Source organism: Psammomys obesus, unplaced genomic scaffold (genome assembly GCF_907164565.1).
Source record: "Psammomys obesus unplaced genomic scaffold, mPsaObe1.curated_primary_1811, whole genome shotgun sequence".
In the NCBI taxonomy this organism is placed as follows: Eukaryota; Metazoa; Chordata; class Mammalia; order Rodentia; family Muridae; genus Psammomys; species Psammomys obesus.
In genome coordinates, this window is record NW_026596149.1 from 6,363,662 (window position 1) to 6,382,390 (window position 18,729).

The following is an 18,729-nucleotide window of genomic DNA, read 5'->3' on the forward strand; positions in this document are numbered from 1 at the left end:
AGTGAGGAGTTCTGGCTGTGCCCCTTCGTGACTTGAGTTGACCCTCCTGCAGCCTATGCTTGCCAGCACTTGGCTCTCCTGCTCTGCCCAGCCAAATCCCAGGCCTGTTTAAGTTGCCCGACTTATGATTCTTGCCTTATGATTCTTGTGCCACAGGGTGGTTCATTTGAAATAATAGCATCCCTGTTGAGATAGCACCCCAGTCTCTTCTCACCAGAGCCACCCATGATCATGCTGCTGAGCTGTGTTCCTGTCACTACCCCTGTGGCTCTGACCCTCTTCCTCTTTCCTTTTTGGAGGAGTCTTTGCTTTGCTGGCTGTCTTAGTTAGGGTTTTCTTGCGGTAAAGACATACCATAACCACAGCAGCTCTTATAAAGGAAAGTATTTAATTGAGGTTTGCTTACAGTTTAGATGTTAAGTCCATTATCATTATGGCAGAAAGCATGGTAGCCAGGCAGACATGGTGCTGGAAAGGAGCTGAGAATTCTACATCTGGATACTCAGGCAACAGGACGAGAAAGTAAGCCATTGGGCCTGGCTTGAGCTTCTGAAACCTCACAGCCCATCCACAGTAACACACTTCCTCCAGTTAGGCAATGCCTACTCTAACAGGTCCATATGTTCCAATCTTTGAAATAATGAGCCTATGAGCCTATGGCAATGTCTTCATTCAAACTACCACACTGGCTGTTCTCCTAAACTGGGCATTCTCCGTTGCCTGGTGTCCTTTAGCAGCATTTGAACTTTATACCTTTTCAAAGCATTTTACTGTGATGCACAAAAGATTGGGTTCATGACTTCATCATTTTGTTTACCATAGTCCAAAAAATTTTGTGTAGCTGGAAAATACTAAGATGAGGGTCAGTTTTACAGATACTTGTTTGTACGTAACTCCTTTAAGCTTCATAAAGGAAACGTATAGTTTTCCATAGGCGAGCAGTCACTTGAGATTAGTGGTGTTAGGTTTACCTTCAGGACTGTTTGTGTTTCATGAAAATTTTGCAAACTTATGTGTTTCAGTTTTGATTTATGTAGATAAAAGGTAGCTAGGTTTAGGAGCAGTTGACAGGGATGTGTTTGTTTACAGGAAAGACAAGGTATTTTGGAATTAAGTTTTCATTGCTGGGAGCTGATGTACATTTTGTTAACGATTTCAGCAGGTATGGGAGGAGAGCAAGAGAATATAGTTTCACACTATTTTTTATTACTGTTTTTCATAATTGGATTTATACATTATTTTTGTTTTTTTAGGGAGAAGTAATAGCATTGGACAAAATATTACCTAAAGTGGAGAAATTAAAGCAGAATGCTTCATTATTAGGGCTTCATTCTATCAGGGCATTTTGCTTTGATGCAACGAAGGCTCTTGAACGTGGTATGATTGATGGCACAGAAGGTAACCCGAGTTTTTGTTGTTGTTGTTGTTCTGTGTTTTCTTCTCATAATTGCATGTACTCATTAGATCTTGATACAGGTCTGAATGTGGAGTGAGCAGAAAGAAATTAAGGTTATATGTTAGTGTTTATGTACTGTATAATATAATGTTAACGTTTTAGTAAGTTAACGTTTCAATGGCAAGATACTCAAAATTCCAAAAATTTACTCTTGATAGCTTTGAAATACAATATATGTTATTACTAAGTATAGAATCTCATTGTGTCTAGATCTCAAAAAAGTTACTCTTCCTGCCTAGTTAAACTTATTAACTTTTCCACAGTATCTCCCTGTCCTTCCTTTTCAGTCCCTGGTAACCACTGTCTCTCTATCTGCTTTAGTATGTTCTGCTTGTTAGCTCCGGATAAGATTGTCTCTTGGTGCCTGGCTTGTTTTTTCTTAACATAGTGTCTTCTGGATTCTTCTGTGCTGTTGTAAGTGTCAGATGTCTTTTCAAGGCTGAATAGCATTCCATTGTGTACATGCACTACATCTTTTCATAGCATCTCTTGTTGGGAAACATTTGAGTTGATTCTGTAGCTTTGCTGTTGTCAGCAGTGTTGAAGTGAACAAGGCAGTACAGCTATCTCTGACGATCGCTCCATTCATAGATTCCCACTAGCAGGTATGATTCTGCATCACACAGCACTTTGATTTCTTGTTTGAAGAACCATGCCATTGTCACTAGTGTTGTTTTAATTTATGGTCTTACATGGTTTACATGTGCCCTTTCTTCCTCCACACTCTCACCAAATTAGCTTCTGTTCTTTTCTTTTGATACCTACCTGCTCATAGGGATCAAGTTTTGTGTCTCACAGTTTTCATTGCATTTTCTTGAAGCTTAGTTGTAGTGAGCATATTTTTCATGTACCCACTGGCAATAAGAGCAATTAATGCTTACCTAAATTCGTCACCCATTGATTTGTGTATTAGTTTTATGATAAAACACCTGGCAAAAGCAACCTAAGGAAAGGTCCTTTTTGCCTCACAATGTGAAGGTACATCGTGTGTTACTGACCTCCCCATCATGGTGTACTCTGTTTTAATGTCACCTCATAATGGTGCATTTTGTGTTAAAGCCCTCTCCATTGTGGTGGGGAGGATTTGTGTAATGTCAAGTGCTTCTCCAGCTGTTGTAGCAGGAGCATGACAAACTGATCACATTGAATCATAATCAGGAAGCAGAGAGAGATGAACCCTGCTTTCCACTTCTCTGTTCTTTATTCAGGACTTGAGCCTATACAATGCTGCTGCCAGGTTTCAGGTAGATCCCCTGTCCCGTTAAAAATCTCTGGAAATGCCTGCACACACACCCCCCCACTGACACCTGAGGTGTTCATCTTAAGTGACCCTAAATCAAGGAAGTTCTAGTGAAGAGCCATTACAGGCAGGAATAGTTGGACTTTGTTTATTTTTTAGTACAGTTACTCTGTCTTTGTGTGAAATATTTACTCCATTTCATTCCAGTAAATAACTGAGTGTTGAAGACTTGCTCAAGCCATTTGTTCCTTTTTCCTTTGGTGATGCACAGATGTGTTTGCCTCCTGTGTTGCTGTCTTTCCTCATAATTAGCTGGGTTTCTGTGTGCTGTGTTTTTAGTCTTCTGTTTATACACCATAGGTTTTGGTAACCCAACTTATCAACTTTACTGTCAAACATACCCACCACCGGCCATTTGAACCTCATAATGACTGACGTTTTCATTGAAAGCCCAAGATTTTTTCTTAATTTTCTATTTTATTGTTTTTCTTGCATAATATATGTATATATGTATGTATGTTTTGTGTATCCCTAAACAAATTATTGCAACTTACAATTTTTGGTGCGACTGAAATGTCCCCATAGTCTCTGCAGTTGAGCTTCCTGTTTTCCTTTATGCACTGTGAGCATCTTCCTTTTTTTTTCTTTTTCCTTCTGACTATATATTTTCAAATCATTCCTCTTTGGATGTAACTTATTTTTCTTCTACTCAGTGACTTCTCTCTTTCATTGTATTTTACAGCTCCATTTGTTGAATAGTCTGTCTTTCCATTGTACACTTTTAACAAATAAGAGGTGGACACAGCTGTATGGATTTAAGACATGTGCTCCATTTCTTTAGTCTGTGTGGTCTGTGTCCCAGTGTCATGGGCTTTTATTTTCATAGCTTTGTGGTGAGAGCTGAAGCTGGGTGTTAGTAGCACTGGCCTTTCTGTCTAGGGTTGCTTTGATTATTTCAGGTCTTTTGGCTTCTGTGTGAATTTTAGGATTTCATTTTTCTGTGAAGAATGTCATTGGATATTGTTGGTGGTGTTATTGAATGTTGCCTCTGCGTAATAGAGCCATTTTCACAGTTTTATTCTACCATACATGGGCATGGGTGCTGGTCTTCTGTCTTTCTCTAGTATTAGGAAAAGCTTCTGGTAAATGGAACATTAGTATTCTTACAGCATATTATAGAAGTTGTATTGCCTGTCTGGTTGTAATTTCACTTGCACCAAGTGTATTTGGTAATTATTTTTGTGACATTAATCTTTAGTGTCAATATAACCATCCTGTACCATCGATTAACTACACTGTCTTGGCTTCATGTTTGTTGTAACAAAGATTCTGCAGAAACAACTTAAAGAAGTAAAGAGTTTACTTGGCTTGCTGTTTTCAAAGGGTTCAGTCCAGGTACAGGCAGGGCATGGCTCAGGAGAACAGTCCATGTGGCAGCCAGGAACCAGAGCAAGAGGGGATTACATCTAGGGCAAGCTACTGGTTCCAAAGAACATTCCTCCAGCACTCTCCAACAAGCCTGCCTCTTGTCTTCTACCACCTTCCAACATGAGGAATTAATCTAGGTCTCAGACCAGGGCCCTGTGACCAAATCTTCTCCGAAATATCACGAACATTCCCACAGATGGACCTTAATAATGCCCCAGATACTTCTTAAACCAGTCAAATTGGCAAGAAAGAGCAGCCATCACATACTCTATTAGGAATGGTGAGATTGGCATTGGCACTACCCTTAACAGGGCTACCAGGTTAGTTGTGCCCTATAAAGTGTGAATCAGTTCTGAATTACTATCTGTTATTGGTTTGTCATAGTGGAAGACTCTGCAAATATGGAACTTCTGGACCATGTTCTAGTTTGCACAGGCAATTGTTGAAAGTTGTATTTCAGATAAATTCGCATGGTCACAGGGTGAAAAACAAATGTACAAAGTCTAAATTTAAATCAACAAGAGACCATTTAGTGTGAAGATAAGTGATAGGAGGACCAAGGCAAGTACACACTTGCAGGCTGTAAAGCAGGAGATCTGTGTGGCAGCCTGGAACTGCTGGCTGCCAGGAGGAGCACTGCCTAGCTGCTGCAGGTGCCTTTACACACAGCAGGCTCTTCCTGGACATGGGCCTGAAGTACCACCTATCGAGGGCCCATCGGCTCCAGGCTGTTATGTACAGGAAATGCTGGAACTTGCTCATGCAAAAGTAAAAAGGACTGTGAAGGTTTTGGCAAGAAGAGCTGGTGTAGAGGAGAAAGTCTGCTCTCTATCCCTGTTGTCTTTCGTCTCCCCCACGCCACCACCTCACCCCCTGTTCCTCTTGTCAGTGGCTCTTGCACCTGGCAGGCAGTACAATAGTAGGATGGTCATTTGTACCATTTTAATATGATTTCACACTGTGGACCACCTGAAAGAGTGAAAGCAAAGCTTTGATAGTTGACAATTATGTATACAGGTTAAAAAACCAAAGCTAAGAAAGTAGATTGTGAAAATCTTCATAGAATATTATATTCTAGAAGATAAAACTATATGCTAGAGTTGTTCTGTTCAGTAAGAAAGGCAGTGGTTTCAGTACAGAAAAATTACACACCAGGTGTACTTATTTAATGGAAAAACACAATTGGTCAATAAAAAAGGCCATTTTGATGAGGCTTTCAGGGAAACATGATGACAGCATGTTCTATTATCTCCTTTTTTGCTGTTGAGTAAGGAGGATACCAGTATTCGTCAAAAAAATGAATAAATAAAAATCTCTTTGAAAAGTATTTTTTCCAAAACAGTGTAGATGAAATAGAAAGAAAAAAAAAAAGGTTCTAGATGGAGGTGGGTTAAATTGATAATGGCTTGTATCTTAACAATCTTGTAACCAGAGAAAAAAACAGAAAGTAATTCTGGGTTTAAATAAAAATGTTCAGTAACAGTGCCAAGCTTGCAGGTGAAAAAAATACAAGTATAATGGAACCAGTTTCATGACTTTCTCCAATAAAACCAAATATGTCAGAAATTACTCATATCACACAAGGGACGCTCGATGGACTATTAAATTCAGGAGGCTAATGAATCATGGACAGTAACCACACACATTGCTGTAAAGCCAGGAGACTAAAGCACAGTAGCCAGAACCCTCGTATCTGAGCAGAGCTCGGCAGACCCTGACTTTCGGGAGCTGCCTGCAGACTGGCTCTGGCGCGCTACGGCTTCTGACATTGAGAGCTGAAGGTCTTACTTGTTTTAGTGTGGGGTTGTGTTATACTAACAAAACTCATCTACAACAACTGCATTTTGATGTTCTTACAAAGTGAAATTCATGTGAAATATGAGTCATGATTAGTCTATACAAGTAGTTGCTTAAAGGGAGAAATTATGTCTGTTTACCATCTTGGATTGTAATAATAATATACATATATTATTACATGTAATATATATCATAAATTCTCATATATCTCAAGAGTATTGTAGTTTAGACCTATGTATCAGATAATAGGTAATGTTTATAATTCTCTTTTATAGGGGCACCTCCATTCTTACCAGAGTCTTTTGATCGAATTCTCCTTGATGCACCCTGCAGTGGGATGGGACAGAGGCCAAATATGGCTTGTACTTGGACTCTGAAGGAAGTGACATCGTATCAGCCACTGCAGCGAAAACTCTTTAATGTGGTACGTGATGATCTTTGTGTGCAAAAACTTCTCTTCAGAGCCCATCATGGCAGCAGGAGCATCAGACACCTGGCCACATTGCATCTGTAGAGAGACGCTGAGAGGAGAGGATGCTAGTGCTCATCTCACCGTCTTATCAGTTCCAAACCTCAGCCATGGAATAGTGCTCCCACAATGAGGATGGGTCTTCCCACCACTTCACCTAATCTAGAGTTTGTCACAGGTGTGCCCAGAGGCTTGTCTCTTTGGTGATTCTGGATCCTGTCCCAATGACATTAACCGTTGCTCCTATGAATCCCTGGGTTAGATTTCAGCAAGACATAAGCTGACTAACACAGTACACATATGATCCTGAACTCTGGAAACAAAGGCAGGGGATCATAGGTTTAGAGTCATCTTGCTAGACGGAGAATTTGAGGCCGGGGATATATGAGAACCTGTCCAAAAAGACAACAGAGAAGGTAAACTTAAGAGATTTGGAAGAAATTTATTTTAACATGGCAATACAAATCCTGATGCTCATTAAATACCTACAGCATGCAAAATTCTGCCTCGATCATAACCAAGAAAGTGGACAATCTATGCCATTCTCTAAGAGCCTCTTTTCTGACTGGCAGTTTGTTGTATTGCATGCCATTGATGCTGTAGACTGACCTTGGCCAGGAAGGAATGCTGTGACCAGGAAGAGCATTTTAGGAGAAGACCTGTAAGCAACAAAGGGTGGAACATTGTGAAGGAACAAGCAATATAGAGAAGTAGAGTTTCTAATTCTGGTGCCCTCAAGTAGCAGTGCCTTGGGGTGTTATAGGAACAGCAGGCCCATGTTGCTAATGCAGAAGGGCAGAAGGGAGGTCAGTATTGCAGGAACACCTAACTTTGCTTGAGAAGCTGAGAAGGAACAAGTTGAAAAGTATTGCTTAGACTGGCATGTGGAGATTGGCTTATAGGAGGTCAGAGAAACATAGGCAGATTTAACTGTTGTGTAATGCAGCTGAAAGGTAGAGGCCAGAACGGGAATGATGGTAGTGGATGTTGAGCATAGTAGCCAAAACCTGGACACATTCCTCTCCCTCTCTTGGTATTCACACACATTTATTTTTCAATGTGCCTGAGTGTGTGTATGTGTACCATGTGCATGCAGACACCAGGAAGTGTAAGAAGAGGGTATCAGATCACCTGGAGCTGGAGTTATAGGCAGTCATGACCCATCATATGGCTGGTGGGGAATGGAACCCAGGTCTTCTGCAGGAGCAGTAACTGCTGTTACCCACTGAGCCATCTCTACATTATACATTGAAAGTAAGGCCAGTAGGGTTGATGAGTGGATGGGGAGGATGAAAGAACTACAGGCAGAAATGGTGCTCAGGGCTGCAGCTTTGGTAAGCCTAGAAAGGCCTTTCAGCTAGGTTTCAAAGGCTCGTGAGTATTTACTTAGGGACATATTAATACTTATTTATGGACACATTAGTTGAGATCACAGGGACAACTGAGTACATGCAAATGGGATTCAGAAAGGAAGTCTCCTCTACAAATGTAAGTTTGAACATAAAGATACCATGGAGAGAGAAATAACTGAAGGTTGTATGTGGGAGCCTGAGTTTGTGTGTATTGTCAAGCTCCTGGTAAGGCTGCGTGCCCCCTGCAGTATACACATTGTGCTGTAACTGCTGGAAGAAGCCATGTCGTACAGAACGGCATTTTATTTCCACCAAGTGCCTGCAAGCTACCTGTGCCACTGTGTCACTTCTTTTGGGGTATTTATTGGGTCTTATGGCATGCATAGTCTCATCATTATTTTCTTCAGGCGGTTCAGCTGCTGAAGCCAGGGGGAGTGCTGGTTTACAGCACGTGCACAATAACGCTGGCAGAAAATGAGGAGCAAGTTGCCTGGGCCCTCAGAACATTCCCCTGCCTTCAGCTTCAACCCCAGGTGAGGATACTAATGTTTTCCAGTGTGAAGTACACTTGCATACACACACAGGGTGCTAGAGTGCTGGTATGTTCACACTGACCATAGGGATTCGTATGACCCGATGAGAACGTTTCTGCTCTCTCTGCCTTCTGCCATTGTACTAAACCTGGGCAGGGCTTTAGTATCTTTCTGCTACTGTTTATTCTACTTGCTCTTATTAACATTGCATTTCTAAAAAGTGCTTTTTTTCTTTTTGGTCACACTTCTGTGTATGGGTATTTTGCTCACATATGTGTATGTGTGCCATGTGCATTCCTGTTGCCCACGTCAGTCTGACAGGGCATCAAATCCCCTGAATGTGCATTATAGATGGTTGTGGGGCACCATGTGTGAATGCTGAGACCCAAAGTGGGTCCTCTGTAAGACTGTCACTTCCTTCCCATCCTGCATTTTTCTGATTTGGAGAAGATTGAGCATTTTTGCCTCCTGCCACGTCAGACACACTTCTGCAGCAGTGGGCTTCAGGATCTCAGAAAACAAGCCAGGGGATAAGCTGCAGCTCACAAGTGTCCCCTTTACACTTTTACGTTAACACAGGATACTTTTAAAGCCTTTTGTAGTTTGTTTTAGTGAGCATTAACCTGAATTTTTGTTAGGATTTTTATTGAAATGGATTCAATTTTGAGATTTTTATGTCTAGAGGAGTGCTATCATTTGGAGCCATTGAGCATCTGACTTTGTGGCTTCTCCCTGACAGGCAGTCAAAACATAAAAGGTTAAAAACAATCTAGAAATGATCCCTACACTGAGAGGTTAAGATAATTACATGAAATGAAAGCAAGACTTTCAAAATTCACATGGAATCTGCATGAAAAAGTAATGGAAAATTCATCTGTCTCTGTTCTGACAATAGTTTCTTCTCCACCAGTGTTCAAACTCTTGTCTGTGGAATGGCAACTTATTGGCATTTATGGATCTTTGGCACTAGATATTTGGCACATGATTTTCAAAAATCACTGAATTCTTTCAGTTTCCTTAAAACGTAGTTGATATAGCCGTCATTTATACATTATTTTCTAATGTGTATTCTTCTAATGTATACTAAATAAGAAAACTTTCATTATAGAGTTGGTGAGGTTAAAGGCATTTCAGCTGTCTCAGGGCCTGCCTCCTTTCACCATTAGAGAATGAGAACAGTGATTTCATTTATCCATGTTACACTAGGCCCAATAGTGTCGTCTTTATTTAGCTTAAGAACTGGGTATTATACGTATTTTATATGAGTAAATGGAGTTGGGTGAAGCTGCTTGCTTAGGTCATAGCTGAAATATGTTGGAGCTGCATTTTAAGTCTACAAGCATCTCATCACAATATTCAGGCCTTTCATAATATCAAAGTGCTTGATAAGCATGGAGGATCCTAAATACATGAGAACTCCTGTATCAGGTGGCCACATGACACCGTTTCTCCACACCTCTCGCATTGGCACGTGCATCCCACAGAAGCAAGTGCACTTACATGTACTTGTGCTTCTGGAAGACGTCACATGCACAACCAGTCTGTCTTTTTAACTTAAGCTATGCACAGGCAACCTACTAATGTAGCACATTCAACCACACTTGTTCATCCCTTCACGACAGGAACCACAGATTGGAGGAGAAGGAATGATGGGAGCTGGCCTGTCACTGGAGCAGTTGAAACAGTTGCAGCGATTTGATCCATCTGTTGTGCCACTGCAGAACATGGCCGCTGATTCTCTCGGAGATGCTGGAAGAGAAGACATGATCTGGCTGGCCAACAAAGATTGTATAGGCTTCTTTATTGCAAAGTTTCTAAAATGTAAAATTACAGAAGAGAGGGTTTTTCAGAAATGAAAATTCTGAATATTTTCTAAGTGTGGCGCTTTCTCTTTTTCTTTTTTTGTTTTTTTGTTTTTGTTTTTCTTTTTTATCTCATATGTATTTACCTTTTTAAAGCAGAATGTGATTGGGCACTATTTCCATTCAGAAGCCTTGCTGAGTTACGAGACCTATGGAAGAAGCTTAGGGTTTGTTCTCGGTACTTGGAAAAACAATCCACAAGGGGAATTCCTCTGTCAAGTTGTCTTAACTTGTGTTCATCTAAGACTAGTACATGTAGAATTAAAACTACAGGGAATGGAAAAAATTATAAGATAAAACTTAAGCCATCTTAATTTTTTTTTCTTTTCTAAACATGTATATCTCAGAACACTTAAATTGACAAATGATTTGGTCTACTAAGGAATCCATCTCAACAGCTAAATACTTCAGACCACAAACTTGAAAGTAGATTATACTATGTCTTAAAACAAACGTTCTACCAACCTGTGGGATCAAACCTATATAATCATAGTATCACAAGTAGAAAGGAATTTTATCTTCCCTTAGTTTTCATGCCATAGGTGTTTTAAATGTCAACAAAAATCCTGGAAAATATATTATCAGAAGGAATGAGGGTAAGTGTAAAACACATAGTTTTCTGGTGAAGCTTAGTCTACTTCTTCCATGTGTGATGTGTCATCATTTCCTTCCAGGGGTGTCATTTCTTAAGTTACAGCAGCACTGCTATCATCCACAGTAGAGTCATCCTCATCAATGCCTAGACCAACCTTGATTATCCTGTAGATCCTGTTAGCATGTGTCTGGGGATCTTCCAGACTGAAGCCAGAAGACAGGAGTGCAGTTTCATACAGCAAGATGGCCGGATCATTCACAGACTTGTCCTTCTTGTCAGCCTCTGCCTTTTGCCATAAAGTTTCAATAATGGAGTGATCAGGGTTGATCTCCAAGTGTTTCTTTGCTGCCATGCAACCCATTGTTAAGGTGCCTCTGAGTGTTCATGATTCTCTCTGTGGTTGCTGTCCACCCATATGTGCTTGTGACAATACAGCATGGGGATGCCACCAATCGGTTTGATGCAACCACCTTTTCAGCCTTTTTCTCCAAAATTTCTCTTTAATTTTACAGAGGTTTTCAAATTATGTCTTTTTCTCTTCCTGTTTCTTTTTCTCCTCTTCATCTTCTAGAAGTTCCAGGCTTCTTTGGTAATGGACACCAAGGTCCTGCCCTCTAATTCCTTCAGCTGTTGCACAAAAAACTCATCAATAGGCTCAATCATATAGATTACTTGTAAGCCATGCTTTCGGAGACGGTCCACAAAAGCCGAGTTAGCAACTGGGTCATTGGTCTCACCTGTGATAAAATAGATGTGTTTCTGGTTTTCCTTCATTCTGGTGCAGTAGTCCTTGAGAGACACCATCTCATCCCCAGAAGTGGATGAGTAGCATCACAACAGCTCTGAAAGCTTCTAGCTTCTTCCAATTTTGAGAGTCTTCATGAATTCTAAGCTTTATAGTTTTTGAGAACTGCTCATAAAACTTTTTGTAGTTTTCTTTACTTCTGCCAGTACAGCAAATAGTTTGAAGCATTTCTTGACCAAATTCTTTCTGATAACTTTCAGAATTTTGCTTTGCTGCAACATTTCACAGGGAACATTTAGAGGGAGATCCTCAGAATCCACTACTGTAATGAAACTCAAGATACTTGGGGATTAACTCCTCACAATTATCCATGATGAAAACTCTTTTGTGTACAGTCAACTTTGATGTTCTTTTTCTGTTTCCAAGCAGAACAAAAGGAGTATGTCTTGGAACAACAAGAAGGGCCTGGAATTCCAATTGTCCTTCAACAGAAGAATATTTTACTGCCAAATATTCTTCCCAGTTGTTGGTTAAGCCCTTTTAGAACTCTCCATATTCTTCATTAGTAATGTCATAAGGATTTCTAGTCCAGATAGGCTTTGTTTTGTTGAGTTCTTGATCAATGTACATTTCCTTTATCATCTTTTTGTCTCCATCCTTCTGTTCTTCTTCATCAGAACCAACATCTCCTTTTTTGCAAGCTTGTCATCAGATTCCTTTTCTTCTTTTGCTCTCTCTTCCTCTTTATCTTTTTTCTTCAACCTCATCCTCACTGACTTCCTTACCATATTCCTTCTCCACAAAGAGAGTAATGGGATAGCCAGTAAACTGAGTGTTTTTTCAGTCTCCTTTATTCTTTCCTCCCAATACTCAGTTTGGTCTACTTTCGGATGCAAGATAACCTTTGTTCCACAGCCCATTGCTTCACCTGTGTCAGTTCTCACTGTGAATGATCCCACCACCCCCCTCCCCGAGGATTCCCAGGCATATTGCTCATCATCGTTATACTTGGTGATGACAGTCACTTTCTCAGCAACCAAATATGCAGAGTAAAAACCAACACCAAAATGGCCAATCATAGAGATACCTGCACCAGGCTGCAGAGCCTCCATGAAGGCTTTGGTGCCAGAATTGGCAATAGTGCCAAGGTTGTTGATTACATCGGCCTTGGCCATTCCAATCCCAGTATCCACAATTGTGAGGGTGTGATCTTGTTTGTTGGGAATGAGATTGATATGCAGCTCCTTCCCCGAGTCTAGTTAACTAGGATCTGTTAGGCTGTCATATCTGATTTTATCCAGAGCATCTGATGAATTTGAGATGAGCTGTCTCAGAAAGATCTCTTTGTTCGAATAGAAGGTATTGATGATCAAGGACATTAAGTGGGCCATTTCTGCCTGAAAAGCAAAAGTCTTGACCTCCGTTGGTTGGTCTTGGTCAGGCATCTTTGCTGAATGACCGCACACAAACTGCGAGTAGCCTCACCACGACACTGAAGCACCTCTGTGCTGCTTTTTCTTACAACAAAACATGGTTAGATGAACAGAGTGATGGCATGGTTGCACAGGAAACAGTTTCCCCGGGTTCAGAAGGAGCAGTGTGTATATGTGAACCTGGAGACAGGGGCATAATTGGCCTTGTACAATATGAAGGGAAAAGAGGTGGTGTCTGAGGGTGTCTGGAATATAATTTCAGTTTTAATTGATAAATATTGGTCTTTCTAATGTAGGAAATAGTTTAAAAACAAAAGAATAAAACTCCAAACCTTTCAAGTGCTTATGAAAAACTATTTTCTGCTCCTAAGACAGTGGTAGTTTCTTCATTATGCATTCAGAGCACACACAGTAACAATGACTGCATCATGACTGAGATAAGTAGGCTTGTTACCCGAGTCTCTTCCTCTGTCTCTCTCTCATTACTAGTTATAAAGCTGGCTTTTAATTTAAAATTTATTTACTGCGTATGATTTATGTGTGGAAGTACTCAGGCCAAGGCACATGTAGAAATTGACTCCTTTAAGAGTCAATTGTCTGCTTCCACTTTGGGTTCTGAGGCTCAAACTCACGTCATCAGGCTTGTGCAGTGAGTACTTTCACTTGCTGAGCCATTTCATCAGCCCTCAGCTCTCTTCTAAATAAAGCTTCGACTTGTGCTAAATAATAATCTAAAAGGTGAAGTATTGGTACATAAAAAGGCAATTGAGAGTAGTCTACATTTGGGCTGCATTTTATCATCATCTGGAACAGAAATCATGGAAAATAATAAAAAAGTACTTGGTGAGAAGGAGAAAAACAAGTTCTGATAGCTGAGGCCTGCCTGGCTTGACACTGTCCACTGGGCCTTTGCTTTCCTTGATGAACTTAAGCATCATCACAAAGCCGAAGCTCCAGGCAGCTGTATTCTGATAGGTCAAGACAGAATAAGAGCTCTTCTTAATCAAATCTGAACTCAACTTGGACAAAACAAGAACTTCATCCACCCAGCAGAAGTGCCCAAGCGTCCTTCCACAGTGGCCATTCTGCCCTGGCTACATTCTGGCTTCATTCGACCTGCTTTGTAGATAAATCCAGCAACATTCGAAAGGCCTCATATGTGGGACACACCAGACCAAATTGTTATCTTTTATTTACATCCTTCAAATTACTGGGCTTTGGGTGTCAAGCAGACAACTGGAACCAATTGCTACAGGTTTTTTTGTTTTTTGTTTTTTTCTGTAGAAGGTCTCAAAATGACTTACCATATCTGCAATGACAGCAGCAGCTCCTGGGTCAGATATATTCTTGGGTAGCTTCTGGCTTCTTTTGAACAGCTGTGAGCTCTGTACATCTGAGTACCTGTATCCATAGCTCTCAGCACACTGTGACTCCAGTTTACTGTGTTATCCTGAGCTCACTCCTACACTTGGGAAATGTACCAGGAGATTTAAACCAGTTCTTTTCTATCACTGCTTCAGAGTAGATAGTTAAAAGGAGTTTATGGAATATGAAAAATAATCTTGAATTTCCTATTCAAGTATATAAGCAAGCTTCTTCCATCGTTCATTCTGCCTGTGTCCAGTAGATGCTGTTTTGACTTAAGAGCAATACCATCTCCATGTGGCACTTCTCTTTCTGGGACTCAGTGTAGTCCCTTGGATTCTTAAAATGCATTTTAAGCAAATCTGTAATCACGGTTTCCTTCCTTGCTCTCTGCACATCTTTATGGGCTAAGCCAGGGTGAGAACAGGATAGAAACAGCCTAGCAGCAAACTTGCATGGTGTCAACCTTTAGTTGCTCTAGTAAATAGCAGCGTGCATGCAGAGACAGCAGAACTCTGCATGTGTGTAAAACAGCAAGGACACAGAATAGTGTTAACACAAGCCATTTGCAGTGGATTTCTTCCTTTCAAACGAAAGCAAACCACATATCCTTTAAAGGCACAAAAATGTTAGGAAAAGTGAACTGAAAAAAATCAGGGAAATGTGAAGGGATATATCTTTTAATATACTTAGTTTTAATATAGATTATGAAAAGAAAAAGGCATTTACTCAATGGCAAATACATTTTAATTAAGACCCTATGTTAGATTTAGTTCATATAGCAAAGTGAAGCAAAACAGTTAATAAGACCCAGATGCAGCAGTACAGCACTTGCTGGAATAAACCAGCATCATGGCGGAATGGCGTCTCAAGCAAACAGGGAAGCTGTGGGTCCTCTTAAAAATGAAGTAAGCTTCTAAATATGAACCTGAATTACTTTACAGGTTGAATTAGGGTGGGAAGAAGACACTGTTATAAAACTCTTACCTTGTTTTGGTTGTTTTGTTTTTACCTAAATTAGACATGGAAGGAGGATCACCTAGCAAACACCAGGTCACTAGCCAGAAGGAAATATTCCGCATGGAATAGTGTGGAAGCTCCTCGTTCCTAAGGTGCAATTAATACCACTGGTCAACAGTGCAGAAGCCAGCTCTTTATTCGTTTCCATGAATGACTTTAAACCAGTTTGGGTAAAGAGTTCAGTGTCATGACAGTGTTTAACAGGAATGCGGAGCAGACCACCATGTTATAATGCGGCATTGTCTGCAGTACAGTACGACTAAGACATCCTATGTTTAGCAGCACCTTTTTTTGTAACAGTAAAGGAGCAGTAGAGAAAGTATGGGGAAAACTGAAATGGCTGACGTAGAAGAATAGCACTATTAACTACATTCATTTCCTGGAATAAAATAATCAGGATTCTACAACTGAGTAGGGCAAGATCAAGCTTTTGTTTGTAAAAAGGCTGATACTACCCTCCACCCGTCAGTAAAGAACCCATCTTCCTTGGGATTATTTCCATATTTCTAGATGAACTACACACTGCTGATGTAGCTTTCACACACAGGTCAGATCCTTCGGCAGAACAGAGGAACGCTCTGGTGTGCATAGACATGTTCACAGTGAAGTGAGGACCTAACAACTGGGTACCAAATTCAACAAAGGAACTATTCTTTGAAAGGAATGAGTGGTGATTGCAGGTTAAGAGAAACACTGTCCATCCTGGAGCCTGAGTGTCTCAGAGCCAATTCTTGGGATAAAATAAATACACAGCCAGGTGTTTATCTGTGATCACAGCTGGACATCTATCTGTGATAAATACTTTCTGAACTTAGGTCAGAAATTAGTGTGTGTATAGTGTACCAGTTCTATAAGTAGTATAGAGCTGATTCTAAAGGAAATTTTTAATTTTCTAAACAGGTAAAACACTGGTAAAATAGCATATGCAACTCATTTTTTAAGTGTTTTTCTTGAGTACAGGATAAAAGTATTAAATGTAAAGCCTCTTTAAATGCAAAACTGCTTTACTTATAAATGTCTAACAATATTTGGGAAGAACATGGAATATCCAGGAAACAAAACCAAAAAATACATTTATTATTACCATTATTTGTTTTAGCTACACACCGATCTGATTGGGTAATCACAGATAGGCATTTTCCTGGGAAAGCTTCAAATCTGTGCGCCTGTGAAGCTAGTTAACAGTCTTATGTATGAGTCAGCACTGAACTCCTGACAGACAGATTTTATAGCCTCACCTAAGAGCATTGTAGGCTGCTTAACACAGGCAAATGGAAACTTGGAGAAAGTGTCTTCAGGGTCCTCCTTCAGAGGAGATGTGTCGTATAAGAAAAACATTCGTATCACTTTTTTGCTTCATGTCATCGCATTTTGCCCTGATAACTTGTCAAGACTTAGCAGAAACTTTGGTTATAAGAAGCACTCGTAGATTCTGTCAGACAGCGAAATTGCTCAGCTTGCTGCCCGGGGGGGGGGGGGGGGAAACAATAGGGAACTGAAGATAAACAACAGGAGCAGTAGGCAAGGTTAGAAAGTGAAATGGGACAAGTTATAAAAATTTATTTCCCTATGAAATAATTGCACAAGCTGTGTAAACATTTCTTACTAAAACAAAATACTCTGACACACAAAGATTGTACATTTCCAGTGGAACACTCACAGTACAAGATGCCCATGTTTTCTCTCTCCGGGAGCAAAAGCAAGGAGTCAGCAGATGAATGCTTCCCTGCTTCCTTTGGCAGCAAGCTTCCTCACATTCCCTGGCTGCTCAGTGGGTTTTAAAGCGACATACAACACAATGAAAAACAAAGCCAGGTGGGCAGAATTCTCAGCCACAGGCCTCTAGTTTGCGTATTAGTCTTTCGCATTCCACTTCAGCTCACTCATTCACACACTCACACACGCATGTGCACATGGTGGGTTCGGCTTGCAGACTCCAGTGCAGTGACTATAACAGACACTAGCTGCTAAGAATGTGTTTGTCACAATCAGTGTAGACTGTACGGAGTAGAAAAACCTCTGGAGTTTGCTTATGTTTACCATAATTTATGGTTAAAATTAAAAACTTACAAGGATGGGATTACATTCAGAAATCAAACCTCAGGTCAAGCAATCACACATATTTACAGTATGTACAGCCTCTCTCTCAGAATGGGGTAGGGATCTAGACAATGTTATTAGAAATTTCCTGAATGTGGGCATTTCTAGTCCCTGTGATTCATAAAGCAAATCTGCTGACTTGGCATTAAGACCCTAAAATTGTGTGATCAAACGGATATATATATATATATATATATATATATATATATATATATTATATAATTATAATAAGGTGTCTGCAGAAATAACATTTACAAACTATCTATACAGTACACAGTACTAGTACATAGAAAATAGATTCTAACTTTATAATCCCCTTTGTGTAAGGCAAGACTGAATCTGTCCCCAAATTTAGCCAGCCAGAGGTACAAGCAAGAAACAGTGGTCCATGAAAGAATGACAGATATCTGGGTATTAAAAACATGGAGAGATTCCACTGCTTCTGTGTGCTGCACCTGGCCCACTCATACATCAGCTACATTTCTGAAGCCACTCTGTCAGGTGGCAGCCAAACAGCATTTGAAGAGTCCAGGATATAGATGGAGGACTGCAGCTGTACTAGGCCAATTTATGTGGTACTCACAAAAGAACTTATATGAATACTTGTTTGCATGCTATTGCTATTCAAGCAACAGCAATACAAAAGATACAAGACAGATCACAAATGGTTGCAATTTAGCGCCCAAAGGTTTTGCTTCAGGATGATGCTACAGGAGACTTGGGGCGGGAGCGCACACGGTCACTGGCGGATGTAGACCTCCCTGCTCCACCCCCCAGCCTCGTCCCTCCTCTTGGGTATGACCTCCCCTTCCTTGCCACAGTAGCGATCCTTCGATTTGTGCCGGCTTCGCTGTTTGTTGCACTCGTTGTGGTCCTGTTCGCGACCAACGTCCCGAGAGCGGTGGCGAGACTCCCTGTGTCTGTGGCCGTTGCTGCTGTGGCTCTCATCTCTGTGATTATGTTCACGGTGTGGGGCATAGTGGTCCATGTGTTCGTGTGAATAATCTTCCTTTGGCTCCACGTAGGCAGAGTCTCGGCTCTCCTGGGTCTCAGAGTCAAAGGTCTCCTGCCTAGAGAGGCTGCGACCTGCACTGCGGTGGTTTTGATGGGTGGCTGAGGAGGAGCGGTGTTGGGATTTCTTGACTGGTTCCAGACAAGGTTCTTCTTCAGCTTGGGAAGCGGACCGGGGAGCAGGGCGATCAGTCCTCTGGTCACCTTGAGAACCCTGGAGCAAAGGAACACTTGTAAGAGTATCAACTAAGAACAACACCTAAGGAAGGAGCTAAAGCGTCTTGAGAGCAGCGCTGTATAAGCACATCCTTTTGCTCAGTGCC

At 40.8% G+C, this 18,729-nt stretch overlaps 2 protein-coding genes and 1 pseudogene across 9 annotated transcripts in view; 1 reads left to right on the forward strand and 2 right to left on the reverse strand.

Annotated features, from left to right (window-relative positions):
- Window positions 1–10,146, forward strand: part of Nsun6 (NOP2/Sun RNA methyltransferase 6) — a 36,649-nt gene extending 26,503 nt beyond the window's left edge. For both annotated transcript variants that reach the window (XM_055593925.1, XM_055593926.1), the window contains 4 exons: window positions 1,254–1,398; window positions 6,197–6,345; window positions 8,150–8,275; window positions 9,898–10,146. In XM_055593925.1, the coding sequence (XP_055449900.1) occupies window positions 1,254–1,398; window positions 6,197–6,345; window positions 8,150–8,275; window positions 9,898–10,131 (654 nt within the window). In that variant the 3' untranslated portion in view covers window positions 10,132–10,146. The remainder of the gene's footprint in view (window positions 1–1,253; window positions 1,399–6,196; window positions 6,346–8,149; window positions 8,276–9,897) is intronic.
- Window positions 10,147–10,766: 620 nt separating this feature from the next.
- LOC129666685 (heat shock protein HSP 90-alpha-like) lies at window positions 10,767–13,086 on the reverse strand (annotated as a pseudogene).
- A 4,549-nt stretch (window positions 13,087–17,635) lies between these two features.
- Cacnb2 (calcium voltage-gated channel auxiliary subunit beta 2) overlaps window positions 17,636–18,729 on the reverse strand; it is a 376,658-nt gene continuing 375,564 nt past the window's right edge. For all 7 annotated transcript variants that reach the window (XM_055593775.1, XM_055593773.1, XM_055593778.1 and 4 more), the window contains one exon: window positions 17,636–18,620. In XM_055593775.1, the coding sequence (XP_055449750.1) occupies window positions 18,135–18,620 (486 nt within the window). In that variant the 3' untranslated portion in view covers window positions 17,636–18,134. The remainder of the gene's footprint in view (window positions 18,621–18,729) is intronic.